An 18571-nucleotide genomic window follows, 5' to 3' on the forward strand; every position below is an offset into this window, starting at 1 on the left:
TGGGGGAAGAGGAAACTTCCTCCTGCTTGCAGCAGAATGTTGACATCATCTCAGCCTAGGTACATACCCTTTACTAGAGATCAAAGGAGTGCTTTCTAAGATAAAAGGTAGAGAGTTTGTCTGGAATGTATTTGTACCAAATTTTAAAGCTACTAAAAAAAATTCCACTATAACTTGACAGCAAAATGTCTTGGTACACCAGTGCAGAGGGCATTCTGTACATCAGGGCAGAGGGCACTCTGTACATTATCCCTTCACTATATAATCAGCCATATGGAACCAAGAAAGCACAACTCTTGCCTTGGCTTTTTTTTTTTTCTTCAATATGTGGATAGGATTTGAAAAGTCACTTCAGGACTCAGGAATAGAATTGTTTAGCTGTACTGTAATAAATCCTGCCAAAAAGCCCGCACAAATTAGACTCTAAAAATATTCTTGGCAAATAGTTCTCTTTTTATCAGATACCATCCCACACTCCACTCTAAGAGGTGTGGATTTTCAGTATACAATTGATGGAGGTGCCCTCCGCACACCTTTCAGCAGTCCCGGCCAACAATCAAATAAATGGTGCTCGAAGTAACTTCACGGATGGCACCGTGCAAAACACAAGATTGAAGAAAATAGGTCACCAGCACTCCATAAGTTAAAATGAATGAGTCCTTTTAATGGACAATGATGTCACAGAAATCCAACATGAGCCGACGTTTCGGGGCCACACAGGGTCCCTTCTTCAAGGCAAGAGATGTGGTCACATCTCTTGCCTTGAAGAAGGGACCCTGTGTGGCCCCGAAACGTCGGCTCATGTTGGATTTCTGTGACATCATTGTCCATTAAAAGGACTCATTCATTTTAACTTATGGAGTGCTGGTGACCTATTTTCTTCGATTTTCAGTATACCACATTCTGTTTCTTGTAAGCTGCGTAAACCCTATGGCACGTGGTCTAAGCGGCGAAAGATTGGCCGTCCACTGACCTAGCCATTTTGTAATTTATAGAAATGTGTTGTGCCACAAAGCTCCTATATTGTGCAGGGGGCAACAGAAGCTATTGTATGCAAGCCACGTGAATTTGCTGATAATACCAGCCCATCCCCTTTACAGCCTTTTTAAAGTGGCCCGTTCTTTTGCCCATCGTAAAGAAAAATAGGTTACTTGACTCCACCCTTCCCCGGAAGAGCATGTACCCTCCTTTCCTTCTCTAGCCTACCACTCACTTCAGCCAGCACTTTCAAGTGTAATTGAGCTTATGATTCACTCCCCATTTCCCACGTGACAGCATTGCAATTGACCCAACACTGTCACCTGGGCGCAGGGAAAGTGCCGGGAGCTCAGTGTTATGTCAGACCAGTCTGTTTGGAACTTACACAGCTCCTTAATTTTCTGATCCACGTGACGGAACTGGAATGTGAAAAGTGTATATATGCTGCTGAAAGGGGGAAGTTAGGCAGTTAAGTGACCCCTTCCTATTCTGACCGTGACATGCTGAAAGTATCACAACTAGGAAATTAATTTGCGGTTCCATGTTGCTGGTTTGCAGTCAGCATTCCAATTCATCTTGAAGTTGTTCAGTAAGGTTGAAGTCAGAGCTTTGTGCAGTCCACTCTAGTTCCTTCACACCAGGCTCGTAAAACCATCTCTTGACTGCTGAGAATCATAGTTAAACACTTATTTTACATTGAAAATACTTTTGTTACCTTTGCCCTCCCACCGCCAATGACTACTAGACAAAGTAACTTTGTTGGAAGGGCAAGGCCACAGCTTTATTGACATATTATCATCATATAAAACATAAACTCTTTTCTGTTTACATTAAATCTTTTCTGTTTACATTAACCCCTTCGTGACTCCCGGCGACTTTTGCCGCCGGGAGTCTGTTTAAACTTGTAGAGCCGACTGTCAGCTTTACAACAGAAGCGATCCTGACCAGTCACGGATAAACCGCAAGCACCCAAACATCATGACTTTATAACCCAATGCAGAAAATCTGTCTTCACCATCAGTTCTAGACACATGTCCAACCATCAAAGAATTTCAGCAAAGTTAACGTGGTAACCGATTAAGCTGGCAAGGTCCAGAAACATGCCAACAAAGCTGTGACAAGTTAGAAAAGAAAAATTAGGCGAGGGTGGGCAGGGATGTTCAGCTTGCTGGTCGACTCCCAAGAGGCCAGCAAGCCCACTTCTTCCTCCCACTTATAACACTTTGCTTGTCTCCGCCTTTGTAAGCTACTCCCCCAATTAATTGATTACGCCCCCTTATACAGGACGGGTCCATTTTACTGACCACATCCTTACTGCATGATTCCAGCAGTCAAGGCTCCCTCTCCTTACAGGTCACGGGATCTGCCATTATAGAGCTGGCTTTGTGCACGGGGCACAACCATGCTGGAACAGAGAAAGGTCTTCACCAAACTGATGGCACAAAATTAAAAGCACACAAGTGTCTAAACTGTCTTTATAGTGTAGCATCAACAGTATTCACTTCATAGCATTAACCTTCACTGGAAACACCTGAACACAATTATTTTTCAGGTTATCTACACACTTTTGGTCATATAGCTTAGTTATATTGCAGGAAATATATTTTTTATGAAGTCTGTTTCTTTATTGGCTGACCTTATTGTATATGAATAAATTATTGGTGTTCATTATCCCTATTTTATTTTGCAGTGTTGAATGAATACAAACTTGTGATCATGGGAGATATGAAGACCCCAGACTTTGATGACCTTCTTGCAGCTTTTGACATTCCTGACATGGTGGATCCCAAGGCAGCTATTGAGTCTGGCCATGATGAACATGATCACATGAAGCAAAATGCCCAAGGGGATGATGATAACCATATCCCTTCATCATCGGACGTCGGTGTCAGTGTTATAGTGAAAAACATAAGAACCATCGACTCTTCTGAGACATCTGACAAAGACCATCATCACACCACCGGCAATGGTTTGCACAATGGCTTTCTCACCATTTCCAATCTTGAACGGTTTAACAAAGAAGGGCTGAAGTCTCTGAAGGACAAAGCCATTGCATCTGGAACCATTCCGAAAGAGACCGTCTTTAACCAGTTCAGTCCTATTTCCAGTGCTGAAGAATTTGATGATGATGAAAAAATTGAAGTGGACGATACTACCGATCCAGAAGCCTCGTGCCCAAGCTTTGGCTCTAGTATTTTAAATCAGCATCACTATGAACGGGACAAAGCTGTTGAACATTTAATAAAGTCTGGGACTGCCATCTCCAACAACTTTGAAAAAAACAAAGAAGGCAAACAAAACTATGAGGTTGGCTCGGTATTTGAAACCTTTAAGATTAAAAACCTTGATGAGAAACTGGAAGAGAGTACTCGGAGAATGTTAGAGAACAAAGCTATTGATGGCAAACTGGACCCAGAAAAAAGTGAGGTAAATGGAGGAAATGTAGCACAGCTGAAGTTAAAATCTTCTGCAAAGCTTTCCTCGTGTATTGCTGCGATTGCGGCTCTTAGTGCAAAGAAGGTAACATGTGACCCAAAGGATATACACCCGATTCCAGAGGAGTCCTCTCAAGTACCAAAAGAAATTGACAAACCTTTGGCCAACATAAAATCTACTGATGCTCAATTGACAATGCAAAATCTCATTGATGGTACAAAGAGGACCCCGGTAAAGCCATCGGACAGCCCGAGGAGTGTATCGAGTGAGAACAGCAGCAAAGGCTCTCCATCATCTGGCGGCTCAACTCCCGCTATACCAAAAGTAAGAATCAAGACCATCAAGACTTCTTCCGGAGAAATCAAAAGGACTGTCACAAGGGTGTTGCCTGATTTCGAAGCTGAAGGTACAAAACAAGTATCGGATCAGACTTCGCCTCTGGTAGTCTCTTCTCTTTTGTCATCCCCAACATCTGCTGCTGCTACTATTCTTTCTTCACCTACTAGAGCATCCTTGCAAACGACGGTCGCTACTAATGCGGTTGTGTCAACAGATGGCACTGCAAAACAGGTTACAATCAAACCAGTGGCCACAGCTTTTTTACCTGTATCTGCAGTAAAAACTGCGGGATCGCAAGTGATCAATTTGAAGTTTGGAAACAATACCACAGTCAAAGCCACAGTTATATCTGCTGCATCCGTCCAAAGTGCCAGCAGTGCCATCATCAAAGCGGCCAATGCCATTCAACAGCAAACCGTGGTAGTTCCGGCTTCCAGTCTTGCCAATGCAAAACTTGTGCCAAAGACGGTGCATTTTGCCAATCTTAACCTTTTGCCTCAAGGTTCTCAAGCTACTTCAGAGCTTCGTCAAGTGTTAACTAAACCCCAGCAGCAAATAAAGCAAGCTCTTGTACCGACCTCTGCTGTGACTCCACCCAGGAAGGTGTCCAGAGTCCAAGTGGTGGCTTCCTCCCAAAGTTCTGTGGTGGAGGCCTTCAACAAAGTACTGAGTAGTATAAATCCTGTCCCAGTCTATGTTCCCAACCTAAGCCCACCAACAAACGCAGGAATTACCCTGCCAGCACGGGGATACAAATGTTTAGAATGCGGAGATGCCTTTGCTCTTGAAAAGAGTCTTTTGCAACATTATGATCGCCGAAGTGTTCGGATTGAAGTAACCTGCAACCATTGTGCAAAAAATTTAGTTTTTTACAATAAATGCAGTCTTTTGTCTCATGCGCGTAGTCATAAAGAGAAAGGAGTCGTGATGCAATGTTCGCACCTTATCCTCAAGCCAGTGCCAGTAGATCAAATGATTGCGTCGGGCCAGAATACCGCTCCTGCTCCTCCGACCCCAACTCCTCGACAAACCCCGGCTGCTTTGCTGGTCCATCCTGTATCAAAGGCACAGTCTATAGCATCGGGACCAGTGATATCTGCTCCTGCTAGTACACCACTTGCTCCTGCGATGCCTTTGGATGAAGATTCATCTAAGCTGTGCAGACATAGTTTGAAGTGTTTGGAATGCAATGAAGTCTTTTCAGATGAAACCTCCTTAGCAACACACTACCAACAAGCTACAGATGCAGCTGGACAAGTACGGTACCATGTATATAAATAGAAGTGTTTGGTTTGATGTTAAGATTAACTTTTTGGTGGGCAGTCCTTGTATTCAGCAGTGGTTTAACTTCCACCAGCAGTTGCAGATCAAGCTCAAAGGAGAACTATGAGGTGAGTGCTTTTCACTCACCTCATAGTTCTAGCCGACCTGTGACAATGAGGCTGTCACAGGTCGGCTCAGTAGATCGGGAGGTGAGCGAACACATACCGGTGCTCTCTGCCGTGACAGGGGAGGGGCTGGATTCCCCACTCCGATCCGCCAGCGCTGACTGGAGGAATGGACGGGGGAGGGGGCGGGTATAGCTGGCTCTGCCTCTAGATAGGCAGAGCCAGCTGTCAGTCACGCAGCTGGGCAGATCCCGGCACAATTGTCGGGCTCCGCTTCAGCTGCGGCGTCTCAGTATACTGCGAGCTACAGCTCGTGGTATACTAAGCCTAGGGTGACGGGAGGACGCTAGTTTGTGTCCTCCCGTTACCCTAGGGAGAACTATGGGGAAATGCCTTAACTCCATAGTTCTCCTTTAAGTAGTTTCTGGGTTATCTAATAAGCTGCTGTTAATTTAAGTGGTGACCACTGTAAATGGGTAATAAAGTTGTGGGGAGTCCAAAATCATTCCAGTCTTGCCAGAACATAAGGTGAGAGTAAATGTTGCATTGGGGAAGCTTGTTCCAGGAATTCCCTTCACTTCACTGCAGAGATGTCCTTTCACTTAATGTTGCATCTTCAGTACAGGAAGTTAAGTCTTTGTAATAAACTACAGATACCATAAATTGACAGAGACCCTACTCTATCCAAAAGAAAAAATATATATAGTTCTGCATACACTTTAAGGATATAATTTTAAAAAGTATGAGCCATATATTAGAATCATATTATTGGGCAAGTTGTCCTGTGAGATGATGTTTGGAGTAGTAAAAGGCACAAAGTGTGGAGCCTAGGCACAAAATCAGCAAGTGAGGGACCTCTGCAGAGGACTTTATGCCATCTGCTGTCTAGAAGTGGTATTGCAACTGGTGTTGCATTATGTAATTTTGTTGTTAACACTTCCAGTGTGTATAGTTTTCTTCAATCACTTTATAAAACTCCTAATTTATATTAACAGAGTATATACATAAAGGTTAGAGTGAGAAGGGACTCAAAGAATAAAAATGTCCACCAACCATACCAGTGCATAGTGCAGTATAGATTTCTTACAACAGAAAATATTTGCATGTTTCATTCCATCGCATATCCCCAAAAAAGAAGGATTGTCCCTCATTTGAGGACTGTGGATGGAGCCATGCTGTCTCGCTGGGTCCCAAGCCGTACTGTATAGAAGCCATGGTTTCCAAAAAGCCTGAAAGGGCTGCATGCAGTTTGGAATAAATGGCTCTATAATTTTGGGCTATATTACAGTAATACCTCAGCTCACGAACGCTTCTGTTCGCGAACAATTCGGTTCACGAACAGGAAGTTCAGCAACTCCTGTTCGCGAACTCCAAAGCGGTTGACGAACACGACCGCGGCCATCTTCCCCGCTCTGACACGTGGTCGTGGCTTCCTCTAGTCGACATTGCGGTTGTAGACAAACCTGTGCACACTTGCTGTGAATGTTTTTTGTGTGCTTTTTATCACATATAGTACTGTGCAGTATTATTCAATCCAGCATGGCTCCAAAGAAAGTGCAGAGCAAGCAGGGTCCTAAAAAGAAAGTGCAGAGCGGTAATGAATTTACATATGGTTCAGAACGGATTAACCTCATTTACATTGAACCCTTTGGGAAAATTTTGATTCTGTTCGTGACCAAAATCGGTTTGCGACCACGTTCGTAGGGGTCAGAACAGATTAACCTTATTTGCATTGAACCTTATGGGGATATTTGATTCGGTTTGCAACCAATTTGGTTTGCGACCAGAATCGTGAAACGAATTAAAGGAGAACTATGAGGTGAGTGCTTTTCACTCACCTCATAGTTCTAGCTGACCTTTGACAATGAGACTGTCACAGGTCGGCTCAGTAGATCGGGAGGTGAGCGAACACATACCGGGTTCGCTCGCCTCTTGATCCTGTCACGGCTCTCCGATCCGCCAGCGCTGACTGGAGGAACGGACGGGGGAGGGGGCGGGTATAGCTGGCTCTGCCTCTAGATAGGCAGAGCCAGCTGTCACTCACGCAGCTGGGCGGATCCCGTCATCTAAGTCGGGATCCGCTCCGGCTGCGGCTTTTCAGTATACCGTGAGCTATAGCTCGCGGTATACTGAGCTTGGGGTGACGGGAGGACGCTAGTTTGTGTCCTCCCGTTACCCTAAGCAGAACTATGGGGAAAAACACTGACCCCATAGTTCTCCTTTAAGTTCATGAACCGAGGTAACACTGTAACTTTATAGACTAGGGGTGCATCTTGCCGTTGGGGCATAAATCAGTGATTTGCATTGCTCCGCCCACTGTCTTAAAATGAGGAATGAGGCTCTTATTTTTTGGGTAATGTGATGGCATGAGACGTGAATAACTTCTGTTTTAGGAAGGCTTTACTGCTCTATTGAAAGATTCTCAAATCTATATGGTCAGCTGGACACTCAGTTTTGTTGCTTTTAAAAATTCAAATTGAATCAACAACCCATTTTAAATGAGCAATTTAGTGAGACTTATTCATCAAAATTGATCAGTTTACAGTGAAATGACTTATTTGATTGGGTAAGATTAGAAAAAAATTCCATCTATGGAGTGTGGGAGAGTTAGAACTTCTGTATTGCTATGTTCCTTTCCGGAAGAGTTCCCTTTACTTGCTATCCTGGTGATCAGTGTCATGTTGAACAGAAAGTGAAGAGAGATCTCCTGGGTGGAAACAGACAGACAATAGGACCCACATAGCTTTCGTTCTCTATTCCAAAAGTAACAAAAGCCTTGGATGGACTTGCCTTTTTAGTTTTGTCGATGATGTAGATCTGCAAATAAGCCCAAGTTAAGCAGTGGTTGAGTAAAGAGAAGACCGTTGCTGCATCCGGTGACAACCTCCTGCATGAGGGTCACCTGGCCAATCACTTTCATTGATAAGTTAATCAGGTAGGTTATAAAAACATCATGATCACTCCTCCTCCCATGATAAACCTAACTGATTACTAGCTGATTGACGTTAGTTACAACCAATTTTTACTAAAAAAAAAAACTGTGCTTTTAGGGGTAGTTCGCACCAGATGCAGTCCGTTCAGTTTGGCAGCTGCATCCAAAATGCATCACAATGCTTATCAATGATATTGGGGAAGGTGTTAATAGCCATGTTTCTGTGTTTGCAGATGATACTAAAATTGGGAGGGTAATAGACATGGACTTATACACTATAACATTACAGGAGGACCTGGATAAAATAGGGGAGTGGGCAACCATATGGCAGATGAGGTTTAATGTGGAAAAATTTTAAGTAATGCATTTTGGGGTTAAAAATAGGCATGTGGAATACACAATAATGGATGCTCCCACTAGGGAAGGCAGAAATGGATAAAGATTTGGGGGTCATTGTAGACCACAGATTGAATAATAGCTTGCAATGCCGGGCTGCGGTAAATAAAGCGAGCAGGGTACTATTAAAAAGGGAATGTACTGTAGAGACAAAGCAATAATTTTGCCACTTTATAGATCGCTGGTTCGGCCTCATCTGGAGTATGCGGCCCAGTTTTGGATACCAATCCACAGAAAGGATGTCCTTGAACTGGAGAGAGTCCAGAGAAGGGCAACGCAACTAATTAAGGGGCTGGAGGACCAGAGCTATGAGACAAGGTTACTAAATTTAAACTTGTTCACGCTGGAGGTGCGGAGATTAAGAGGGGACATGACTTTGATGTACAAAATGTTTAAGGGTGATGGCAATATCAACAATAAACTTTTTACAGTAACTCCATAACAAAGACTAGAGGCCACCACCTAAAACTGGTGGAGAAAAGATTTAACAACAAAGGGCGTAGGGGCTTTTTTTTCAGTTAGAACGGTTACATTCTGGAACTCGCTGCCACAAGTAGTGGTATCAGCTGAGAGTATTGAATCATTCAAAAAGCATTTAGATTCCTTCCTCAGAGACCGTAACATACAGGGGTACAGGTATACTTAAAAACAAGATCACACAGGGACTCGTGTACACACACACACACACACACACACACACACGCACAACACATACACACAGACACACAAAGGTTGAACTTGATGGACCTGTGCCTTTATTCAACCTCAAATACTATGTAACTATGTTTTCTAATGGGATTTCTGCTGCTCTGCTCACACCAGCGCAATCCGTTCCGATGCAGTCAGAAAAAATACTGCTTGCTCTATTTTCGGATCGCAACAGAACGCATCAAAAACGCATGCGAACGCACCTGAAATCCCATTTTAAGTGGGGGAGAAACAAAAGCGTTAATTGTGGTAAAATCACAGCAAAACGCATCACACTGCATCTGCGCAGGCGCACGCAGTTCTGCTGTCAACTAGCCCTTAGATTGACTGGCTGTTTTGGGCCAAAAAAAGTCAATGGGTCCTTGCACGGTGTCCCGTGTCTCTTACAGTCACTCTTCTCAGAGCTGCAGTCTTAGTTGGCTTCTTCGACACTTCTGGGAGTGTTGGATGCTTTTGTCCCCCGCCTCACGCTCTGGTTCCATCCTCTGACCACTATGCCACTACAGGACACAGCAGAGACGTGGGGGTCATGGTCTGATCCGAGAGAGTGCACAATCCATGTGTTTTAACACAAGTTCAAAACGTTTACCACATCAAAGTAGACCTAAAACTTCTATTTTTTTCAATCCAATCAAAGCACAGAAAGCTTCCATCCCACACACTGCATTTCAACTTGAAGGCCAGCAGATGTGCTAACGTTGGGGTTTGACAATGACTTGCCTCCTTATATCCTGTTTCTTGCAGACCAAAGTCTGCAATCATTTATCAAGGCACACCTCCAACCAGACCTCCCCCCCCCCTTCTAGTGTGGTCACTGAGACAGGAAGTAGGCAAAATCTCTCCAACAGAGGGACAGATAGTAATAAAAAATTAGAGTAAGAGCCAAGTAGAATTGGGAAGGGTACAGACCTTACCCTCCTCCTCACTATACTAAATCCAACAAGAAAAGTTTTGGCTTGAGTTGGGCCTATTCCCAGGAAGTGTCCTCAGTGGTGGTCCAAGGCTTTGTAAGAGTGTTACATTTTTATGTGTTTGATAATCCTGCTGTCTTTTAGATGCCCTCCTGTTCCATTATGGCTGTGTCAAGCCAATAGTCTGCATGCCGTGTGTGGTTACACTTTTTACCGTTATTTGGGTCTGTAGTGGTTTTTACCGTAGGGGCGGATATGGAAATTCTGGTGGAGACATCTCACCACTGGATCTATAGAAAGCCAACTTGTGAGTCAGCTTACCAAAAACCACACAAGGCAGCAACAAAGTTTTGTGACTTGAAAGCTTCCCGAAGCTTTAGTAACTGAACAGCAAATCTTTCTTTTTTTTGCAGAGGACGTGTAGCGTCTGTATGATGCTTCTACCCAACCCGTGCAGCTTTGCCTGCCACCAGCGCATTCATCAACACAAATCTCCATACACGTGTCCCGAGTGTGGCGCAATCTGCAGGTCGGCGCACTTCCAGACGCACATCTCCAAGAACTGTCTGCATTACACCCGCAGGATCGGCTTCCGGTAAATTTTTATCTCAATCCCAGAAGTATGATGACCTGCGCTGGTCAATGAATGAGAAGGACGAGTTTAAAAAATATACTAGATTGTTTGTTTATATATTTTAACCAGTTAAGCCCGGGAGCCTTTTTCATGCTTTAGCTATAGGTTATTTTGGCAATAATTTATATAGAAGTAAGTGGCGTCACAAGGGCGGTACGGCCTGCACCCGGTGACCCCATCAGAGGGGGTGACACCAAAATGACTGACAGTAATTCTCACCTCCTCTGAAAAGTTGGACACTCGGTAATGGACGGAGAGGTAGACAGCTGCACGAGAGGAGGGGATCCGGCGGCATACCTTATCTCGCTGGCTGTATGTCCTCTCCCCCTCTCTTAGCCAGCGTCCATGACCAAGATGGCTGCCAACAGCGAAGTGCACGTGTCTTCGTCGTTACATCACGTGAGTATGTAATGACGTATGCACCAGGTAACACCCGGCAGCCGCACCGTGTGACACCCTTCCTGGTGACAACTCTGCAGAAGTAAGATAATAAAATATATATATAATGCACCAATACCGGTTTTACTATTTTTTTTTTACGGTACTCGCCGATACCGAGTTCCGGTGCATTGTGCCCAGATTATGAGGAAGTCAGGCGATGGATCATGACCCGTCACCCGACTTCCTGATTGCCTCCGAAGCCGGTGTTCTAGCAAAAACACCAAAACACCGGCTTCAGAGGCTGCCTGGCTTACTGACCAATCAGGTAGCCGGGCGGCACGTCATGACCTGCCTCCCGGCTTCCTGATTGGCTAGGAAGCCAGCTTCACTTGTTTCTAGGCAGCGTGGCTTCCTGACCAATCAGGAAGCCGGGATGCAAGTCATGACATGCCGCCCGCCTTCTTAGGAAGCCAGGCTGCTTAGCAACACATGAAGTCAGCTTCCTAGCCAATCAAGAAGCCGGGAGGAGGGTCATAACCCACTGCCCAGCTTCCTAATGGGCATCACAGAATAGTACCCCTCCTCATCTCCATAACCCCTCCTCATCTCCTCCCACCTTCTCATCTCCATAACCCATCCTCATCTCCTCCCACCTCCTCATATCGCAGGGGGGAAAAAACACCCTCCGCTCTGCCTATACACTCCTCCCACTTCCTCCATTTCACAATGCCTCATGGGAGTTGTAGTCTGTTCTCTATGCCAGGATATGACATTCACTGGTTACCTAGATCCTTCCACTGGCTGCAGGAAGGACTGATCTAATTATGGTAGAATGTGACATCACTGGCAGCTAAAAATGAGGATTACAAGAAAAGTAAGAAGTTTCATGATAAATTGTTAAAGCAGTTTGCTTGCTCTGACTGAGAGGGGACCTAATTTATATAAAGTAATGTGTATCCCGGAGTTCTTCTTTAATCTTCCTCCCCCAAGTGGGCATGTATGCAGGCGGAGAACTGGTTGCTTCCACCAGAGCAGCCAGTTGGTAGCATTCCCTGCACTCTACTCGCCTCCTGCTATGGCTCAATCCCAGCACCCAGTGCATAGAAGTGTGGGGTGTGGGGTGGGGAGTGAGTATCGCAGGGAGAATTTTTTTGAAGTTTTAGGTTAAAGGTTGAGGTAAAAAATCGTAAAGGATCATTAAACACTCAAATTTTTTGCATATATCTACTGCTACCAAGTAGTAGATATATGCAAAAACATAAAAAAAGAGCCAAATCGGTTTAAACTTACCTGTGTCTCCGCTCCCTTCTGAAGATTCTCGGGCGGCCGCAAAGGCTCATGGAGTGGGGATGTGCGCAGTTCAGTGACGTGCGGTACCTCTTGCTTGGGGTGAGGCATTTGCCTGCCCCCGCCGAAGGATGCCTCCCCTGACCGCACGTCCCTGGCGCAGTTCAGATCTTCGGTTGGGAGAGGAGGAGAGACACCGGGTAGGTCAATGCATGGAGACCGGCAGCGTGCATCCACACAGACTCCGTGGTACAGGAAGACACAGCAGTCAGCGCTGGATCAGAGACCGGCACCAGCGTTGCAGGGACTCCTGAAAAAGGTAAGTCCTTAAAGCAGCATTGGGAGGGGGAATTGTTGACTTTAATGTCACTTTAACTCTTTTTTTTGCAATTCTGCTTCAAAGACAATTATTTTTTCATCATTACCAAATCCCTTCATTGGTGTAGGGGTACTCGGCTTTATTTGACATGACACAACTGCAAGGTGTAAACACTATAGAGGCTGTGGGTTTCTGTGATGAGATCTGTATAGTTCTGAAACAAGACATGTTCAAGTGCTCCTAACATGGCTCTGAAAAATGCAAGTCTTGGGTGGGAGGCATCAAGTAAAACAACCCCAGTGAAGAGGGGGATGACTTCCCATTGTGTCATGATGTAATTACTGACTTTCAGATGTATCTTGTATTTTCACAGGTGCATGCACTGCAATGTCGTCTACTCAGAAATAGCAGCATTAAAGTGTCACATTCAAGGATCCCATTGTGAGGTCTTCTACAAGTGTCCAATCTGTCCGATGGCATTTAAATCTGCACCCAGCACCCATTCTCATGCATATACCCAGCACCCGGGTGTGAAGATAGGAGAACCTAAGTACGTATAATAAATCATTTTCACATATTTGAAAAAGCATTTGATAAAGAAACAATATGATGAATCTCAATAAGGTCATATTTTAAGTATAGTTAAACCTTTTTTTTTGCATATATCTACTGCTAGCAAGTAGTAGATATATGCAAAAACATAACAAAAAAAAGTAACCAAAAAGGGTTTTACTTACCTGTGTCTCTGAAGATCTGAAAAATTCTTGAGCAGCTGCGAAGGATCATGAAGCGGGTGCATGCGCAGTAGAGGTCTTTGGTCGGGAGAAGAGGAGAGACACTGGGTAGGTCAATGCAGGCAGCCCGGCAGCATGCACCTGCACAGACTCCGTGGGACAGGAAGAGACAGGAGTCAGCTCCGGTTCAGAGACCAGCACCAGCGCTGGAGGGACTCCTGAAAACTACAGGAAAGGAGAAGATGATCGGCTCAAGAGGCATCATATTGGGGGGTATTTTATCCTTTAATGTCACTTTTAAGTGCATCTGTTTTGAAGCCATGTTCAATCAAACAGGAAGGTAAGGAACAGTAGGCAATGTCCCCAGTTTCCCTTTCCAAGTAGAGTATATCAGAAGAGTAGTCTTGAGTTGGCCATACACTATGTGAATTTCGGCTGGTTCTTGGTGTCTTTCGGGCGGCCTCCCCACAATCCGCAGATCAAAGGAGCCGGTTGGAAAATCTTCGAACAAACAGAGGCTGCAGCCACTATCAGAATAAGTGGGAGAAAGTGGGAGACTCTTCTAAGAATGCTCGTAAGCGTTGATGGAAGAATCTGTTATATTTTCTTCGTTCAGCCCACAGTTTGAACAAAGAAAATATTAGTGTATGGCCAGCTTTAAAGTAGAACTATGCCCCCCCCCCATTAAAAATGTGTCCTGCAGAACTTACTGTAAGTGCATCTACACTGAGGGGGAGTTTCTTTATAAACATTTTGCAGCGCCATTAACCCTGCGAATATCTGTAAACTTTTGTTCTGTGCAGATATATGGCAAAATGAATATTCTTTAGTTGTTTCTTTACAAGGGAAAGGGTTTTTTTTTAAAATGCAATATGGCACTATGGGCACTAGATGGAGCTAAAGGGACATATCCATCTTGTCTTTTGTATTGTGTTTTAACTTTGAATTGTATTTGTAACCGTAATGCTGTATTCTTAATGCTGTGAAGCACTGAGCAAACTGTTAGTGCTATATAAATCTTGTATAATGAAACTGATAATAGGAAAAAAGTACTTATTTTCTATGCTCCTCAGCACTATCTAGTGGTCATATTGTGATAGTGCATGAAAAAAACCAATATATACTTGTAAGAAAGAGAATGTTCTAAAGCAGCGGTCGCCAACTGGTGGTCCGTGCACCGCTGGTGGTCCGCGAGATAATTTTGGTGGTCCCCCGGGCCCATCTGATGCCATGCAGGCTGAGCCGTCATTGAAGCGGCACGGAGGCTCCGGGGCTGCCTCTTACTGACTCAAGCAGCTGCTGTCACAAGGAATGCACGGCTCTCAGTACAGTCCGGGCTCTGCAGGAGGCGGGGCATCTCATCAGTACCCGGACTGAGCAGGAATATATATATATATATATATATAATTTTTTTCTCATATACAAATATATTCTCGTGTGTGTGTGTGTGTGTGTATATATAAATATATTCTCATATGCGTGTGTGTGTATATATAAATATATTCTCATATGCGTGTGTGTGTGTGTATAAATATATTCTCATATGCGTGTGTGTGTGTGTGTGTGTGTATAAATATATTCTCATATGCGTGTGTGTGTGTGTGTGTGTGTGTATATATATATAATTTAAATTCATATTAGTGGTCCGCAGGGTTTAAAATTATGAATTTAGTGGTCCATGAGTTCCGAAAGGTTGGTGACCGCTGTTCTAAAGAGTGTTTGTTTTGGCATATATCTGCACAGATTGAATATTCACAGGGTGAACAGCCCTGTGAATAGTTTATAATTAGACCCCTTAGCTTTCTCTTAGTCCCCCTGCAAAATCTTACATTAATCCTGCCAGTAACGTTGACTGCATGCAGCTTGCTGTAAGCTGTAACCTACAGGCTTTCTGTGATTGGAGGAGAGAGGAGGGAGCAGGAATGTGGCATCAATTCCTTCTCCAATTACAGAACTCCTTGTGTTCTTTGCGAAAAATACTAGGCATTTTGTGAATGGTCAAGTAATGAGAAGGGGTGGGTGATGTGAATGGAGCACTTCACTGCTTAAGTCTCATCCCTCACTCCCCGCAGCGCTCGGAAGCCGAGTGGTGTGTGTGTGTGAGCCGGCATGCTGCGCAGTAAGATTTTTATATTCTGCAGCAACCCTCCACACATAATATACAGCTTTTTAGTAATAATTTACACACCCAGTGTGATTTGTAAACCATTACTTTTTGGGGGGGCTTTAATGGTATATTTAACAGGCCAAACGGGACCAAATAAGAGAAGTTCAATGGAAGGGTAAATGTGGCAGGACATGGCTGGGCTTTGTCATGCTTTATGTCATGCTGCCACATACATGGTGTAGCCACAACATTATGACCACCCATCTAATATTGAGTAAGTCCCCCTTTTGCTGCCAAAACACCCCTGACCCATTGAGGCATGGACTCCACTAGACCTCTGAAGCTATGCTGTGGTGTCTTGCACCAAGCCGTCAGTACCAGATCCTTTAAGTCCTGTAAGGTGGGGCCTCCATGTATCGGACTTGATTTTCCTGCATATTCCTCTTTGTCGTCAGTTCACCAGTTTTCGTTCCTTGGATTTTTCTAGTAGGTCCTGATCACTGCAGACCGGGAAATTCCCACAATAGCTGAAGTTTTGCACCCAGTCATCTAGCCAATGGCACTTCCAGGTGCCATTGGAACGAGATAATCAATGTTATTCCACTTCTCCTCTCAGTGGTTATAATGTTATGGCTGATCGGTGTATATGTGTACGGCTGGCATATGTTTTGTGCTAGGAGCACGTTCAATCTTATGCCCTCAGCACTGTGACCACCCTGTCACCAAGTGCTCTGTCACACAGCAAAGATTGGGAGCCCATCCTATATGATCGTCAGTAACCATGATCACATAATTGGGAAGTTTAGAAAACAACTCCAGCTTTAAAGTGAACCTTTACACTCAAAAATCTAATTCTACCAATGCATCCCTCTATGTATGATGATTGATAATAACATAGACATGTCAGGTGTAAAATGCTGTGATTGTGAAATACTTACACTTGCAGAGCATTCACTTCCTGCTTTGAAAGTGCAAATGACTTCAGTTTGCCAAAGCAATGCACACTGGGATTACCTTGTCGTCAGCAGAGCATTGCTGGGACATCTCATCTGTAATGTGTTTGTTGTTATTTTAAAGATGTGGATAAAGGTCCACTTTAGGAACCAATTAAAGGGCCGGCATAAATGGTTTAATAACTTTATCCGGTGGCATACCGGTGCTTGGTTACACTTTTAAAAATGTCATCCCTCTTATGTTTGTGCCATTCCTTATCAATTGGATTTTTGGTGTCACATGGCCGTTATATTTTCTGCTGGAAAGTAAATGGCATTTACCCAATGCTTCCTAATCTTTGTTTTAGCCTTTTAGTGTTTCTTATAAAAGTTACTGTATATACTCGAGTATAAGCCGAGATTTTCAGCCCATTTTTTTGGGTGAAAAGTGCCCCCCTCGGCTTATACTCGAGTCAGCGCCAGCGCGTCTTCTTACTTACCTCGCCGAGCGTCGCGTCACTGCTGCTCCGGTGTGCGGCGCTCCGAGCGGGGTCATCTGGCAGTCTCCGGGTCCTAATTTAGGTGGCCGGAGACTGCCAGATGACCCCGCTCGGAGCGCCGCCCACCGGAGCAGCAGTGACGCGACGCTCGGCGAGGTAAGTAAGAAGAAAAGAAAAAAAACCCCGCAGCGCCAGTACAGCAGGGGAGCAGGGATGAGTCAGCGGCGCGCTGATCAGGCGAGAGGAGCTCCAGGTGGGGTTGTAATTTAGCGGGCAGGCACCTCTAAGCCAGCTAAATTAGGACCCCACCTGGAGCTCCTCCCACTGGACCAGCGCGCCGCTGACTCGTCCCTGCTCTCTCCGTGATGTGATGATCGATCACCGGCACACGGACACAGTGAGTGAGGGCGGGGGGTGGGGGGGGGGGGTAGAGAGAGAGATTCATTAAGCAATTATATATGTATTGTCTGCACTGTATTAGCAGTATATACTCTATATAGAGTATATACTGCTAATACAGTGCAGACAATACATTTACAATTATACTAACATGAATGTATTAAATGATCTGTATGTAGCCCTGTACTATGGATCATTTAACCCATTCATGTTAGCAGAGGATCATTGTAAATGTATTGTTGCAGGCACTCTATATGTACATGTACTATATACTACATATAGAGTGCACTGAACAATAGATTTACAATTATCCTCTGCTAATATGAATGGGTTAAATGATCCGTAGTACATGATATGTAGCCCTGTACCCCCTTTTCCACTTACAGAGTTAGGTTATTTTTCTTTTAAATAAATATTAATGTAATTTTATTGGTATCTATCTACCAGTAGCTGCCTCATTTCCCACCCTCGGCTTATATTCGGGTCAATACTTTTTCCCAGTTTTTTTTGGTCAAATTAGGTACCTCGGCTTATATTCGGGACGGCTTATACTCGAGTATATACGGTATCTACAATAATGATGTTATGAGAAACGGCTGCACAGTCCTTACCGTACGTCCCTGCGAGCCATTGTTTTATCCTCCAGCCAGAGATACTGGAGGAAGAATAATGCTCATCCATCATTAATTGTTTTCTTTATAAAACATGCACAGGCTCCTCTGCTCCACTCGGACTAGGGGGAGCTCAAATTGTAATAGACATTTTACACATTAAGGAAAATACATAATTCTGCTTTTAGTGGAAGTGGGCAATTAGTATTGATTATAATGTGTTGTGATTTTTATAAACATACTTTTACCACCTTAAGTTCCTGTTAAAATGTATTCCTTTTGTTTGTGGATAAAATATTTCTGTACTGACGCTGTTCTTAAAGGAGAACTGCACCCTCATACCCCTTACAGCCAAGGAAGGTGCCATCTTGGCCTCTATTTGGACTGCAGTTGACATGGTGCTGCACATGTAAGCAGCTATGACATCAGCCATTTGACGGCTTGAAAGTTCGGTTGAGAGCCGAAGTATGCACACTGGCAACCTTGACATCTGGCATTCCTTAAATGTAACTGTTTTGGAAGGCATTACATTGGTGGGCCTGGTTCCACTTTAACCAACGAGTACCAGCCTATATACAG

At 44.3% G+C, this 18571-nt stretch overlaps 1 protein-coding gene across 1 annotated transcript in view; it reads left to right on the forward strand.

Annotated features, from left to right (window-relative positions):
- Positions 1-2694: 2694 nt before the first annotated feature.
- The window catches only part of ZNF532 (zinc finger protein 532), a 40534-nt gene continuing 24657 nt past the window's right edge, over positions 2695-18571 (forward strand). Inside the window, exons 1-3 of the mRNA XM_018570494.1 lie at positions 2695-5010; positions 10502-10683; positions 13083-13259. Of these exons, the coding sequence (XP_018425996.1) occupies positions 2695-5010; positions 10502-10683; positions 13083-13259 (2675 nt within the window). The remainder of the gene's footprint in view (positions 5011-10501; positions 10684-13082; positions 13260-18571) is intronic.

Source organism: Nanorana parkeri, unplaced genomic scaffold (genome assembly GCF_000935625.1).
Source record: "Nanorana parkeri isolate BGI_ZX_2015 unplaced genomic scaffold, ASM93562v1 scaffold38, whole genome shotgun sequence".
NCBI classification, from domain to species: domain Eukaryota; kingdom Metazoa; phylum Chordata; class Amphibia; order Anura; family Dicroglossidae; genus Nanorana; species Nanorana parkeri.